Source organism: Podarcis tiliguerta (assembly GCF_965153285.1).
Source record: "Podarcis tiliguerta genome assembly, chromosome: 9".
Classification (NCBI taxonomy): domain Eukaryota; kingdom Metazoa; phylum Chordata; class Lepidosauria; order Squamata; family Lacertidae; genus Podarcis; species Podarcis tiliguerta.
The window spans coordinates 66866423-66883103 of record NC_139542.1 but is presented as its reverse complement, the minus strand read 5'-3'; the positions used below and the strand labels follow the sequence as shown (position 1 = coordinate 66883103).

Below are 16681 nucleotides of genomic sequence, written 5' to 3'. Positions count from 1 at the left end.
CAGCGCCATTGGCTTGAAAGGTTAATGACTGCGGCAATCACAGTTTCATTTTGCGGCAAATGGAGGTGACAGGAAAGCCAGCTACAAAATGGCGCTCCCCTACTGTGATGGCAGCTTGGCGATGATTCATCAGCAATGGTACTGAGGACTGGGAAGCTGAACATCGCTGGAGGCAGCCTCGAAAGCCTGTGGTGTTGAAGACCCTATTAAATCTATTTTTCAATTACAATGTAAAAACTATTTTTTAAAAAAAAAGAATTCTCCAAATTACTCAAGCTTTGGCATTACTCAACTCTAGTACAGCTCCTCTCAGTAGCTATTTACTTATCAGGCAATTTGGAGCTCTTCAATTCCTTTTCATTATTTCCCCTTCTTTGTACATTAGTTCCTGCCGTGTAAATTTTAAATTATTACCCTATGCAAATCACACACTTATTACAACACATCCATAGCTCGTCCACTATGTATACCTCCAACTCAGATTTCAAAATATGCATTGTTCCCTCAGTTAGCGATAGCCAGAAATGGCTGTGGATAGGCTCAGATAGCTTGGCACTATTTGATCCTCGGCCGCGTCATACCCCGTGACAGCCAATCGGTGGGTGTGGGGGGCGTGGCCTCACCTACTTAGGTCTGGCGCGGCTGAGGACCTCCCTCTTTCCCACGCCGCAGCTGATCCGGTTTTCCCTACCCTCCCACCTTTTAGGCTAGGTTCTCTGACGTTGCTATGAACCTCGGTTGGTCACCTTCAAGGGGCCTGGTAGGAATTTTTCCATCTGGCAGATTGGCTCCAGCCATTTGGTTTTCGCCTACCTCGTAGCAAACCGTCACAACTCCACGGTATGGGCGGTAGGCATTGGTGGGCGTACAGTCTATTGTTATGCAGATGAAGGGGGAGAGAGAGTGCCATCACCTTCTCCCAAATAAAGGGTAGTCCGGTAAAGGATTCTGGGGGCGTGGCCTTGTCCTAAGCCTATGGAGGTGTGGGCCCATGGCACGCCCCCACGCAGTGACCCCAGGGGAGGTCCTAGTTGACGTGCCTCAGCAGGACTCCTCCCACTGGTGGTTAACCCTCACCGGCCAGGCCGGTTAGTTGTAGGACCAATGCCTAAGCCAATACCGCTCAATTTCTGTAATCAATAAAGTTGTGGCCTAATTTGACCCATTAACTCGAATTCTTGTGTCCTGTGTCTTTCTTTCTATGGGGGGAGGCGGGAACTCGCCACGCAACATGGCTGACCTGTGTACTCAAGTAGCAGCAAGTTCACACCAGGAGATGGGTGACCCCTTCTGCAGGGTCAACCAGGACCACTTCAGGACCACATCAGGTATATGAAGATGAACAGCAAAGTCAGTCCTCAGAGAATGTGCAGGCGACCTTGGAACGGACCACTCACGGAAGAACCCCGACCAAACCTAAGAGGAGCCGTGTAGTGGTGATAGGGTGATAGGGGATTCCCTACTGAGGGGAACAGAAGCAGTGATCTGTGGGCCTGACAAGATGTCTCGGGAAGTGTGCTGTCTCCCCGGGGCTAAGATCCAAGATGTAACTGAACGACTGCCAGGAATCATAAAACCCACTGACAAATACCCCTTCCTCTTGGTTCATGTGGGAACCAATGACACTGCAAGCAATAGCCTCCAGAAGATCAAAAGAGACTACGAGGCTCTGGGCAGGAAATTGAAGCAATTAAATGCACAAATCGTCATCTCATCTGTCCTCCCAGTTGAACGACGTGGCCCAGGGAGAGAGGGGAAAATAGTGGAAGTAAACAGCTGGCTTCGCAAATGGTGTAAACAGGAACGGTTTGGATTCTTAGATCACGGACTGCAGTTTCTTGAAGATGGACTTCTGGCAAGCAATGGGCTGCACCTCACAACGGTTGGGAGGAATGTTTTTGCCAAAAAACTCAGAAACCTCATCAGGAGGGCTTTAAACTGACTAATGTGGGGGAGGGAGACAGTGCTCCTGAAGGTAGGAGTCTATCAACTGATGAAGATGATCATCCAAATGTCATAGACCAAATGGAGCAAACAGCAAGCAGACCTAGTGGTGGGAGGAAAAAATCCTTAAATAAGAGACACGGGGGAATGACTAATGGACTTCAATGTCTGTACACTAATGCACAAAGCATGGGAAATAAACAAGATGAGCTTGAGCTCTTGGTACAGCAAACTAAATATGACATAATAGGCATCACTGAAACCTGGTGGGATAAGTCCCACGATTGGAATGTAAAAATGGAGGGATACAATCTATTTCAGAGAAACAGACCAGACAAGAAAGGAGGAGGAGTGGCGTTATATGTCAGGGATGTGTATACCTGTGAAGAGATCCAAGATTTAGAACCTCAAAGCCAAAGTGAGAGCATTTGGGTCAAAATTAAGGGAGAGAAGAATAACAGTGACCTCATTGTGGGAGTTTACTATAGATCCCCAAGCCAAACGGAGGACATAGATGATGCCTTCCTGGAACAGATGGCCAAGCATGCAAAAGGAAGGGAGATAGTAGTAATGGGGGACTTCAATTACCCGGATATTTGTTGGATGTCAAACTCAGCCAAGAGCATAAGGTCAAACAGATTCCTCACTGGCCTTGCAGACAACTTCATTGTCCAGAAAGTGGGAGAAGCAACAAGAGGAACAGCCATTTTAGATCTGGTCCTAACCAATGTCGATGACCTGGTTAATGGGGTAGAAGTGGAAGGATCATTAGGCGCAAGTGATCATGCTCTTCTGAAGTTTACTATACAACGGAAAGGAGCAGCCAAGCATACTAGGACTCAATTTCTTGACTTTAAGAAAGCCGACTTCATAAAACTTAGGGAAGTGCTGGGTGAGATCCCATGGACAGTAATACTAAAAGGAAAGGGAGTTCATGATGGCTGGGAGTTTGTTAAGAGGGAGATAGTAAAAGCACAACTTCAGGCAATACCAATGAGACGGAGACATGGAAGGTGCCTAAAGAAGCCAGGGTGGCTATCTAAAGAACTTTTAACTGAGTTAAGATTAAAAAAGGATGTGTACAAAAAATGGAAAAGGGGGGAAACCACCAAAGAGGAATTCAAACAAATAGCCAGCACGTGTAGACACAAAGTCAGAAAAGCTAAAGCACAGAATGAACTCAGGCTTGCTAGAGAGGTTAAAAGCAACAAAAAAGGCTTTTATGGGTATGTTCGTAGCAAAAGGAAGAACAAAGAAACAGTGGGGTCACTCAGAGGAGAAGATGGTGAAATGCAAACAGGGGACACAGAAAGGGCTGAACTCCTCAATGCCTTCTTTGCCTCAGTCTTCTCCGATAAAGAAAACAATGCCCGACCTGAAGAATTTGGAGCAAATGATTCAGTAGAGAAAACACAGCCCAGAATAACTAAGGAGATAGTACAAGAATACTTGGCTAGTTTAGATGTATTCAAGTCTCCAGGGCCAGATGAACTGCATCCAAGAGTATTAAAAGAACTGGCAGATGTGATCTCAGAACCACTGGCAATCATCTTTGAGAATTCCTGGAGAACAGGCGAAGTCCCAGCAGACTGGAGGAGGGCAAATGTTGTCCCTATTTTCAAAAAGGGGAAAAGAGAGGACCCAAATAATTACCGCCCAGTCAGTCTGACATCAATACCAGGGAAGATTCTGGAGCAGATCATCAAGCAAACAATCTGTGAGCACCTAGAAAGGAATGCTGTGATCACCAATAGTCAGCATGGATTTCTGAAAAATAAGTCATGTCAGACTAACCTGATCTCGTTTTTTGACAGAATTACAAGCCTGGTAGATGAAGGGAACACAGTGGATGTAGCCTACCTTGATTTCAGCAAGGCATTTGACAAGGTGCCCCATGATATTCTTGTAAAGAAGCTGGTAAAATGCGGTCTTGACTATGCTACCACTCAGTGGATTTGTAACTGGCTGACTGACCGGACCCAAAGGGTGCTCATCAATGGTTCCTCTTCATCCTGGAGAAGAGTGACTAGTGGGGTGCCACAGGGTCCTGTCTTGGGCCCGGTCTTATTCAACATCTTTATCAACGACTTGGATGATGGACTCAAGGGCATCCTGATCAAATTTGCAGATGACACCAAACTGGGAGGGGTGGCTAACACCCCAGAGGACAGGATCACACTTCAAAATGACCTTGACAGATTAGAGAACTGGGCCAAAACAAACAAGATGAATTTTAACAGGGAGAAATGTAAAGTACTGCACTTGGGCAAAAAAAATGAGAGGCACAAATACAAGATGGGTGACACCTGGCTTGAGAGCAGTACATGTGAAAAGGATCTAGGAGTCTTGGTTGACCACAAACTTGACATGAGCCAACAGTGTGACGCGGCAGCTAAAAAAGCCAATGCAATTCTGGGCTGCATCAATAGGAGTATAGCATCTAGATCAAGGGAAGTTATAGTGCCACTGTATTCTGCTCTGGTCAAACCTCACCTAGAGTACTGTGTCCAGTTCTGGGCACCACAGTTCAAGAAGGACACTGACAAACTGGAACGTGTCCAGAGGAGGGCAACCAAAATGGTCAAAGGCCTGGAAACGATGCCTTATGAGGAACGGCTAAGGGAGCTGGGCATGTTTAGCCTGGAGAAGAGGAGGTTAAGGGGGGATATGATAGCCATGTTCAAATATATAAAAGGATGTCACATAGAGGAGGGAGAAAGGTTGTTTTCTGCTGCTCCAGAGAAGCGGACACGGAGCAATGGATGCAAACTACAAGAAAGAAGATTCCACCTAAACATTAGGAAGAACTTCCTGACAGTAAGAGCTGTTTGACAGTGGAATTTGCTGCCAAGGAGTGTGGTGGAGTCTCCTTCTTTGGAGGTCTTTAAGCAGAGGCTTGACAACCATATGTCAGGAGTGCTCTGATGGTGTTTCCTGCTTGGCAGGGGGTTGGACTCGATGGCCCTTGTGGTCTCTTCCAACTCTATGATTCTATGATTTTCTATGATTTTCTATGACTTACGTTTTTGAACCCTCTGTACAGAATCTGAAGCTCCTTCTTTGTGAATCTGCTCTGTGCTTCCAGCAGTTCGAGGGCTTCGGGTCGATGCCGAACAGTGGCCATTTCCATTTCATCTTCTACGCTGTCTGCGAGACCAAACAGAAGGAGAAGTCAGCAGAAAACAACCCATTACTTGGGAACTGATCTTCAGTGCATAAAGGATGTGGAAAATGAGGCAAAGGGGGTCTGAGAGTTGGCAAAGAATATCTTTATGAGCTTGCTTTTGGTAAAGGTGCCACTCACTTAACAGTAAGTAATAATAATAATAATAATTTTTATTTATACCCCGCCCTCCCCAGCCAAGGCCGGGCTCAGAGCGGCTTACAAGCAATAATAAAAATAAGTTGAATGATTACAACTTAAAAACAAAATTAAAATACAACATTAAATTATTGAAACATTAGAATATTAAAATGTAGCCTCATTGCAGGAAGAGAAGGAAAGGAAAAAAGAAAGAGAGGGAGGGAATCAAATTGGCTCCAAGCCAAAGGCCAGGTGGAACAACTCTGTCTTACAGGCCCTGCGGAAAGAAATCAGATCCTGCAGGGCCCTGGTCTCTTGAGACAGAGCGTTCCACCAAGAAGGAGCCATACTTGAAAAGGCCCTGGCTCTGGTTGAAGCTAATCTAACTTCCTTAGGGCCCGGGACCACTAGGGTGTTGCTATTTATGGATCTTGAGGCTCTCCGTGGGGCATACCAGGAGAGGCGGTCCCGTAGGTACGAGGGTCCTAGGCCATGAAGGGCTTTAAAGGTCAAAACCAGCACCTTAAATCTGACCCTGTACTCCACCGGGAGCCAGTGCAGTTTGAAAAGCACTGGGTGAATATGCTCCCATGGCAGAGACCCCGTGAGGAGCCTCGCTGCAGCATTCTGCACCCGCTGGAGTTTCTGGGTCAGCTTCAGGGGCAGCCCCGCGTAGAGCGAATTACAGTAGTCAAGCCTGGAGATGACCGTTGCATGGGTCACTGTGGCCAGGTCGGGGAGGGAAAGGTAAGGGACCAACTGCTTGATGCAGCAAAGGTGGAAAAATGTCGCCTTGGCTGTTGCTGTAACTTGCGCCTCCATGGAAAGGGAGGCGTCAAGGATTACACCCAAACTCTTAACAGAAGGCAATGGCACTAATTGGGCCCCCGCAAGAGAAGGGAGTTGGTCCCTCATCCCCATGCCATCCCGACCCAGCCATAGGACCTCTTTGTTTATCTGGAACAGTTATAAAATTGTAGGAGTAACTAGGCACGAGAAGGGGTTGATTTCCTTCATGAGCGCAAATCATCCCATGGATGAGCAAATTGCAGGTGCAAGGTTAGCAAAGCCGGTTGCTATGGTAACGGCCCAGTGCCCCAACTATATCTGTAATTAATGCATATCAGCGCAGTAGTATCTGTCTGTCAGTGTCACATCTTGAATTGCTCAACTTATTTAGACCAACGGAACTACTTTGTACTTGTATCTTTATCTATCTGTATCTGCAAAATCCTGCAAGCTGTACATATTTACATTCAGAACTCCTGAGCCTTACCTTCTGCAACAGTAAACTATCTGAATCTTTTTCTGCTTTTGTGTGGTGCCTGTTCCTGGGAGTAACTTCCACTGTATGGGTACCTCACCTGAGATTCTTGCCAAAAATTGCATTCTACTACTGGAAAGAATTAGTTATAGCTACCCAATGTTGTTTTTTGTTTTTATTGCTTGACCATGTGCTTTTGGACACTTCATGAGCAGGATTTTTTTTTTTAAAAAAAAAGCAAAACACCAAGGTGTGCACACAGCTATCTGTGCACATGCCCTGTCAATACTTAATAGGCATAACAAAATCAACTAATTAGAAGGCAGGGACAAACACAGAAGGGAACAAACAGTAAAGACTCCTCCTATACCAATTCAAGTATGTGTGAGTGCGGACTACTCCAGTCTAATTAGAATGTGAGGGTTGGGGGAGAGAAGCTAAATAATGTCCAAATGTAGACAAGCTCCAAATGAAGGCTTGTCCCGTCAGAAGAGATCAGAAGACTGACAGCAATGTTTTTCAAAATCTCAAAAATACAGCTTTAAAAAGTTGTATCCCTTTCTTTCTTTCTTTCTTTCTTTCTTTCTCTCTCAGTAATTAACTTTCCCCTCCACCTTTTTCCAAAACACACACACAATAAAATAGAATATTTTTCTTCAAGGATGCCACTGAAGTTTTGTTTGAAGTGAAGAGTTCTGCCATCGCAAAAAGTTTGAGATGCACTGATTTAAAGTTTTTTTCTTTTTCTTTTTTTAAAAAAGAACACCTGGATTTTAACTCATTTACATTTGTTAAATGAGTTACATTTAACTCATTCACATTTGTGTTTTATTGCAAATATATGCTGCAACAGGTTCTTGAGACAGTACTAGTGAAATTAGGGGTAGATTTTTTCTGCTTTATTAGTTGTTCTGCAAATGCTACCACATTACTGATGTCTGTAGGGACTACAGAGCATATATATACATATATATATCCAGAACATTTGAAGTTTGAAAAGTTATGGGATTTAAGCAGGAAGTTACAGGATGTGCTGGTTGGAAATGGAGCAGTATAACCACTATAAAACTTTTTCAGGTACAATTAATATTGTAAGTGGGATTGTGAAAGAATCAGCAGCACAAATAATCATCCATGTGTAATTAAAAAGACTTCTGGTAGGACCCTTTTCCATTGGATCCAATGTATGTACTCAAAAATAAGTTCTTAAGTATGGTTACCAGGAAAGAAATCCTAGAGTCTAATGTTTACTAGACTCACTGGGATATATTTGCGAGTAAACCCGAATGGGATTTGGCTATAAATTAGCTAAAATCCTAGGCCTCGTTCAACATGTTTATCACTTGATTCCACCACCATCCTTATACTCAAGGCCACAATATGGTATATCTAGAGATGGTACGTAACGTGAAGGAGATAATGTGTTGAAATATTTTAGTTGATATTTTAGAATGTAAAATGCTACTTTATTTATTGATTGGTTTTACCTTGTGGGCTTATAGCCGAATAAAGTATCTGAATCTGAATCACTTGATGACTGCAACGTCGAACGATGTGCCACCACAAACCCAACATTCATATCGCCTCACATCACTGCATGTGTGAATCGGTCATAGTTATAAACCTCAGAGTTGAATGAAAAGTAAGATAATTTACAGAGCCATTTTGAAATAAGAAAAGTCTCGTTGCAAAGCAATCCTCCAAGCATGAAAAAGGCAAAGCAAGTAGGATGACAGGATCAAATGCAGTCCTCACAATTGGTATCTCACATTGTTTTATCCTGCTTATGGAAAAGCTGAAACATCAGTGCAAGGATCACTTTAGATCAGCGTTTCTCAACCTGTGGGTCCCCAGATGTTGTTGGACTACAACTCCCATCATCCCTGAGCTCTGGCCTTGCTAGCTAGGGGTGATGGGAGTGGTAGTTCGACAACATTTGGGAACCCACAGGTTGAGAAAAGCTGCTTTAGATGATACAGCTGATCAGACTTTCACTGCTATTGCTGAACAACCATAATGAACCGACTCTGAAAAGGAAACAAACCACGATGTGGCAGAATTCAGCTATGCAGAATTCCGTTATCTGGGTCACTGGGTTGCAGCTGTCATACTCAGAATAGGCCCACTGAATTTAATGAACATTATTAACACAGGTCCCTTAATTTCAATGGGTCTACTCCGAGCAACATTTAGTTGGACACAGCCCTCGGTATCAAAACATCAAAAAGGTGGTGGTCTAAGGAGACAACGGGACGTTTAATAGAGCTTTCCAGCTAATTTCAATTAACAGGAACAGACGGCAATGATGATATTTAGTGCCTACTGAACACTACAAGATTAAAAGCACTAGGAATAACACACAACTAGTTGTTCCTCATCCTCTTAGAACAGTCAGTGTAGATCAGGCACCCCCAAACTTGGCCCTCCAGATGTTTTGGGACTACAACTCCCATCATCCCTAGCTAACAGGACCAGTGGTCAGGGATGATGGGAATTGTAATCCCAAAACATCTGGAGGGCCGAGGTTGAGGATGCCTGGTGTAGCTAAAACAAAAAACAACTAATCCAGAATGCGGCAGCTAGACTGGTGACTGGGAGCGGCCGCCGAGACCATATAACACCGGTCTTGAAAGACCTAAATTGGCTCCCAGTACGTTTCCGAGCACAATTCAAAGTGTTGGTGCTGACCTTTAAAGCCCTAAACGGCCTCGGTCCTGTATACCTGAAGGAGTGTCTCCACCCTCATCGTTTTACCTGGACACTGAGGTCCCTGAGTAAGCCATAAGTTAAGAACCTGGCACATTTATCAGACAGGAAGGTGCTGTGTGCCTTAAACCCTGTTTTGCCTGCTTAATCTGACACCTGAATCTCCTACTCTCCCAAACCATAGCTGTCAATGTTTCCCCTTTTTTTAAGGGTAATTCCCTTATTCCGAATAGGATTCCTTGCAAGAAAAGGGAAAAGTTGACAGCTATGCCCTAATCCATGACTATCACTTATACCAGGGGTCAGCAAACTTTTTCAGCAGGGGGCCGGTCCACTGTCCCTCAGACCTTGTGGGGGGCCAGACTATATTTTGAAAAAGAATGAATTCCTATGCCCCACAAATAACCCAAAGATGCATTTTAAATAAAAGCACACATTCTACTCATGTAAAAACACCAGGCCGGCCCCACAAATAACCCAGAGAGGCATTTTAAATAAAAGGACACATTCTACTCTTGTAAAAACACGCTGATTCCTGGACCATCTGTGGGCCGGATTTAGAAGGCGAATGGGCTGGATCCGACCCCCGGGCCTTAGTTTGCCTACCCATGACTTATACTGTTGCCCATTCAGTTAATGCCTACCTTTTTCAAGGTTAGACCCTTCTGCATCCTGTAATGTATTTGAGCTCCCAGCTAACTATCAAGAACATTTGTTTAATGCTTTTCCATTGAGGAATTCATCCTTGCATAGCTCAGAAATGAATGTACCCCAGAAGTCTTCACATCACTATCGTTGCATCTATTTTTCTTTTCTTTTCTTTTCTTTTCTTTTCTTTTCTTGTGTCCCCTGCCCGCCCGCCCCCGATGCCAGCAATATACTTAAGCGGAAATGAAAAAACATAATTCACAGGATGTATTTTTTTTAAAAAAGAACCCAGGGACAAAAACATCAATAAATCTGCTACCTTTTGTTTTCAGGTAATGGCTGATTCCTCTATAGAAATGTAATCTGAGCCAAAACAGCAGCATAGCAGCGTAACAAAAACAAGGATAATGACTTACTTGGTATCATGTGGAACAGCATTTCAGCAGACTTTTTGTCCAGTTTAATGAAACCTATTCCCAATTAAAGCAACTCAATTATATCAAATCAACACTTTAGGCCCTCGTCCAACTGAATTCCCATTGACAATAACAGATGATATTCATACCTAACACATTGCCCTGGTTTTAATGGGGCATGGCTTTGTTCTCCTAAGCAGCTGACAAAATGGTGAAGCTCTCTCAGGTGGGAAGCCACTTGATGAAATTCTCCTCCATTCCATGAAGGCTGCTGCTAAAATTAGGCTAACAAGAGCACCAGGTGTGTGGGGTTGAGTTCCATTGAGATCCCAGGTGGGGAAGGGAAGTTTAACCTTTCTTGTCCCAGCTGTGGTCCCAATGTAAAGTGTGTGAGTGTGTGCGTAAATGCATAATTTAAGGGAGTCGGCAGGAAGAACCCTGCCATACTTTCCAATGACACATTTAGCATCAGTTTGGCACTAACTTCTAGAGCGCTAATGTCACATTTACTAAAACGCCAATGACTCTGCTATGCTGTGGCACACGAAATTTAAAACGCCACTCTGAAGCTGTGGCAGCAGCCGACAGCAACATCTCTCCAAAGGGCACTTATCTGTCTGTACAATTATCCACCTTTTATACTCATTTCCACTTTTCTCTGAAAGTTTAATTGACCCAAATCTGCAGCGACTGCAGAAGCCTGGAACTTCTGTTTCACCCCGCTACTTAAGCATTGACAAATGAGGCTGTTTTTTGCAAGTGGCTTCCTCCAGATCTAGCTCACTGGTCTCATGAACATTTACGGAGCTCCTTCGTTTCCACTATGCAATTAAGCTTCAGTCCTAATCAAATAAGGGACGCGGCTGGCGCTGTGGGTTAAACCACAGAGCCTAGGACTTGCCGATCTGAAAGTCGGCGGTTCGAATCCCCACAACGGGGTGAGCTCTCATTGCTCGGTCCCTGCTCCTGCCAACCTAGCTGTTCGAAAGCACATCAAAGTGCAAGTAGATAAATAGGTACCGCTCTGGCAGGAAGGTAAACGGTGTTTCCATGCGCTGCTCTGGTTCGCCAGAAGCAGCTTAGTCATGCTGGCCACATGACCTGGAAGCTGTACGCCGGCTCCCTCAGCCTATAGAGTGAGATATGTCAGATAGAAGTTCTAGCTTAGCTATCTTCCCCATACGCTAGCTTCCTGAGTACCAGGAGGTTGTTTCATAGGACAGCACTTTTACCTGTCACCCCTGGTATATAGCACAACATGGTACGCACCAGGAGCAGGTTCACTAAATGATGTAAATACACTGGCTCCTATTCCTGAGGTCAAACTACACATTACACTTAATGTGTAGCCTGCAACTAAGTATGGGTTTACATCTTACTCAAAAGAAAGTGCAGAGGACATGATCTAGTTTGGGCCAGCAATGTGTGGGGACGGGAGGTTTCATACTTCCCTCCCCAGCTGAGACCGACCCCACCCCCACCCCAAAAAAGAGAAACTTAATTTTTCTCTCTTTGATTTTTTTAAAAAGGCCCTATTTTTAAAAAGTTTCATTGGGGCATAGCTAGGGAATGAGGATTAAAACTTCTCTCCACATGTACTGTGATACCAATTCAGATTCTGCCCCATAACTTTTAAGTAAGATCACATACGAAGCTGCCATCTGGATATTAGATGTAATTCATGCAGAGAATCGAAGGTGTTAGGACTGGAGTGCAAGTCATTTGTGGACTGCAAATTTCAGCAAATACATTAATATGCATCTCTAAATTTAAATAATTATTATGCACAGCACAGTGAATATTAAGATGTTCTAAATTAAAAATTAAAGGCTTTGTAGAATATGCACAATTCAAATATTTCTCATTTGCATTTGAAAATTAAATCTCCCTTTTCTGAAGGAGCAAGCACCGCTGTTCAGTATTCAAGAGGCTCACAAACTCCAGTTTTCAAGTCATGATAAACAGCCTGTGAAAATTTGCTAGAACCTGCCATGCAAGCTCAATGTCACAGGTAATCCATTTTTTAAACAGACAAGTTTATGCTCCACTAATTTGTAACTTAAAAATTTGTTCCAGAAAGAACTGATTAAGTGGGTTTCCAATTTGCATCCAACTAAATGGCAAATTGGCCACTGCAAATTCTTTTCCTCAGAAGAAGAGAGTTCTAAATGCTACTATGCAAATCTAAATCGCTGTCATTCTTTCAAGGTCCAGTTCCTAAAGTTTGGAGAAGCAGGATCTGTTTAAAATATATATTCTTCCAATAGCATCATAAAATATTAACATTATAGACTAGGATCATTCTCGCAGAGCAGTTTAAGAACTAACCCCCTGAGAAAATGGGAGAAGACTAAAACTGGGGACTGGGCACCTCCATTACTATGAAGCAGATCCACACCATACATTTAAAGCACATCCAACACACATTTAAACCCTATCACTTCCCCCCCAGCAAATCCTGAGAATTGTAGTTTGTTAAGGGTGCTGAGAAAGCGTGTTCTCCATAATAGAGAGCACGTGTTGCGGTGGGGGCCAAAAAGGCCACCCCACTGTTGTTGGGCAAATTGGCCACGTGCGTGATTGGGCAAGGAGTGTTGCTGGGGAGATTGTTATGTTGCTAAATGGTGGGAGGGGTCAGAGGTCTTAAATACAGGGCTCGCAGCCTGGGGCCTTCTCTCAGGCTGCGTGCACCGGATCACCCGTCCACCCTCCCTAAAAAAGGGGGGTTCGTTGTCCTCTGACTTTGCTATGCCTATCATGGGGTCGTCTGCCTTGGGGCAGGGGCCTGGTAGGAATTTTGTCCATTTGGCTGATTGGCTCTTGCCATTTGGTTTTTGCCTACTGCGTAGCAAATCGTCACAACTTGTAAGGTTGGCGGTCGGTTAGGCATTGGTTCAAATTGGTTGGTGGAGGGGTAAGTGCCTACCCCTCCAATGGTGGTGCGGAAAGGGAATTCCGTTAAAGGAATCCAGGGGTTTGCCATTCTTTTCGTCCTTGTCCCTGGCATCGGACTTTGGCCGTGCAAGCCCCAGGGGGCATGAGGGTGAGAGATGAGGGACTGGTGCCCAGCTTCATTTCTCCCCAATATGGTTCTCCCTCACTGGCTTCCGCTGGAATCTGGAATCTGGAATCAGTTCTGTCCTAGGGACAAGGACAGATAGTCGTAACCAATGCCTAAGCAACCACTCACGTGTGTGTATTTAAATAAAGTTGTGGCCAAATTTATGCCAAAAACCTTAAACAAAAATTGATGTGTGAAATGTGAGTTATTGGGGTGGCCTGGGGGACCTCGACGCCCAACTGTAGCTCTGTGTGGGGAAGACCACAGTCCCCAGGATTCATTGGGAAAAACACTTGTTTTACATGTGATTTGGGTGTGCTTTAAATATTTGGTGCACATCTGCCCATTATCTACTGCTACAAACACTATTCTGACTGATCACAACAGGAGCTGTTTGTTCTACACGTATGCTGCTCCTTTGGAGAGTTATGAATGGAGAGCCAACCAGTGGCGTAGCGTGGGTTGTCAGCACCCGGGGCAAGACAAGTAATTTGCACCCCCTAACCTGTGGATTTGTGCCCCCTAACCCTAACCCCCAGATGTTGCGCCCGGTGCGGCCGGCCCCCCCTGCACCCCCCACGCTACGCCACTGGAGCCAACATCTTTGCTCTGGGCTATCTCAAAACTACAGTATATCCTAATAGTGAACTCTTCTTCTAAATGTAACAACAACAAGAACAATTTATTTATACCCCACCCTTCCCAGTTCAGAAAACCAGGCTCAGGGCAGCTAACAACAAATTCAAAACACTTAATTGATGCAACAAAAACAGCATAAAATACAGTATAAAACGTGAATAACAATAAATTCAGAATTCAAAAACCAATTTAGGAGGAAAATCCATCCAATAAATATTAGATGATCACCAGGGCTAGCTGGCTAAATTAGTCCTATTTGGGCCAGCGAGGAGACGAGGGGAGAATTAGCTGTGGGATCCCAGAGCAGGTAATCTTCATAAAAAGGGGGAGGGGGAGGGAAGGAAGGGGAATAAAAGATCAGGCTAAGTTCAAATTGAAAGCCAGGCGGAATAGTTCTTTCTTACAGGCCCTGCGGAAGGAAGTTAAATCCTGCAGGGCCCTGGTCTCATGGGACGGAGCATGCTACCAGGTCGGAGCCATCACTGAGAAGGCCCCGGCCCTGGTGGAGGATAATCTGACTTCCTTAGGGCCCGGAACCCTAAGCCACAAAGGGCTTTAAAGGTTAAAACCAGCATTTTAAACCTGACCTAATATTCCACCGGGAGCGAGTGCAATTGGTAAAGCACTGGGTGAATATGCTCCCATGGCAGGGACCCCGTGAGGAGCCTCGCTGCAGCATTCTGTAGCCAAAACAGCACCATCAATGCACATGAAGGAAGCATCCGCAGGCTTGGGAAAACACTACCATATGCAAAATCACACATACTCACATCCCACACACTGAAAACAATTTAAGGTAAACATTTAAATGGGGGGGGGGGGGCAGCCTGATGAGGACTGTGCATTCTCAGAATCCACAGAACCCTGGCTGTTGAGAGGGAGAAACATGAAAATCAGAAGTACAGCGAAGCAGAGTGTCCTGGAAGAATTCCAGAATAGGAACATCCCATGCCACAACTATTTTCTCACAGGTCCTACTAGTTCTATTCTAAAGTGTGATGGTGAAGTATTTACCCCCCATCCCCAGAACAAACCAAAGACAATTTGACCCCAAAGAGCCATATTTACACTATTACTTCAATCAAAAAAGCCAATGCAATTCTGGGCTGCATCAATAGGAGTATAGCATCTAGATCAAGGGAAGTAATAGTGCTACTGTATTCTGCTCTGGTCAGACCTCACCTGGAGTACTGTGTCCAGTTCTGGGCACCACAGTTCAAGAAGGACACTGACAAACTGGAACGTGTCCAGAGGAGGGCAACCAAAATGGTCAAAGGCCTGGAAACGATGCCTTATGAGGAACAGCTAAGGGAGCTGGGCATGTTTAGCCTGGAGAAGAGGAGGTTAAGGGGTGATATGATAGCCATATAAAAGGATGTCATATAGAGGAGGGAGGAAGGTTGTTTTCTGCTGCTCCAGAGAAGCGGACACGGAGCAATGGATCCAAACTACAAGAAAGAAGATTCCACCTAAACATTAGGAAGAACTTCCTGACAGTAAGAGCTGTTTGACAGTGGAATTTGCTGCCAAGGAGTGTGGTGCAGTCTCCTTCTTTGGAGGTCTTTAAGCAGAGGCTTGACAACCATATGTCAGGAGTGCTCTGATGGTGTTTCCTGCTTGGCAGGGGGTTGGACTCGATGGCCCTTGTGGTCTCTTCCAACTCTATGATTCTATGATTCTATGATTTACTAAGCTTTTGCCCAGGTCAGGCTGGTTTGCCAGATGTACTCCTCTTTCTGGCACGGTCAGAAGTGGCTATGGTGACACATGCATTAGTTATACCACAGCTAGATTACCATAACGTGCTCTGGGTGGGGCTGCCCTTGAAAGCCCACCCTTGAGATTTCAACTGGTACAAAATCCCACTGCTAAAATTCTGACTGAGGCAAAGCAGGGGGGTATGAAGGGGGGGGGTGGAGGGGGCGGGTTGCCCTGGGTTCCACTCGGGGAGGGGGGTATGTGTGACAAGATGGCCCCTACCTCCCTCCAGCTGTAAAGCAGCCAAGGGGCCGCACAGTCAGTATGGGCGCCATTTGTGCGGCATCCAAAGTTTTTAATGTGTGACATTTTAGTGTATTTTTGGTCTCTGTGGAAGCCACCCAGAGTGGCTGGGGAAACCCAGCCAGATGGGCGGGGTACAAATAATAAATTATTATTATTATTATTATCCATACAGACATCCGTATGGGCTGCCTCTCACACGGCAACCATATGGACTTCCGCTCTCACACAGTGACCATATGGACTGCCACGCGTGCGCAGTCCGTAAGGGACGCTGCACATGTGCACTCCATATGGACGTCATACATGCGTCACTGGGCGGTTTGCCTCGCCCCTTGGCATCCCGCCCCGGGTGCTGGAGACAGTTCCTCCGCCACTGAGGCCAAGTGCTGGGATCATGTGATCTCATTATTATTATTTTTTAAATGATATTTATTAAAAAATTAACAATTACAGAAGAAATAGAGAGAAGAAAAAGTACAATAAAAAAGGAGAAAAATAAAAATAGAGGAAAATTTAAAAATATATAAAACAACACCTCCACCCCACTAGAAAAAAACAAAAACATTAAAAAACCCTTCCATTTTTCACAATTCTATCCTTCAATGACTTATTTCCTCGACCTCCTCCCGCCTCCCTTTTTGTATTCCAGTTAATAGTTAAGTCAGCAAATTCTTTCCATCTTTCACTGCTTACTA

At 44.7% G+C, this 16681-nt stretch overlaps 1 protein-coding gene across 14 annotated transcripts in view; it reads right to left on the bottom strand.

Annotated features, from left to right (window-relative positions):
• The window catches only part of KCNIP4 (potassium voltage-gated channel interacting protein 4), a 383464-nt gene that overhangs the window by 37813 nt on the left and 328970 nt on the right, over positions 1-16681 (bottom strand). For 12 of the 14 annotated variants that reach the window (XM_083458481.1, XM_083458477.1, XM_083458480.1 and 9 more), the window contains one exon: positions 4967-5091. In XM_083458481.1, the coding sequence (XP_083314607.1) occupies positions 4967-5091 (125 nt within the window). Of the gene's footprint in view, positions 1-4966; positions 5092-10282; positions 10530-16681 lie in introns of those variants that run through there. The other 2 variants (XM_083458483.1, XM_083458476.1) reach the window with 2 other exon arrangements.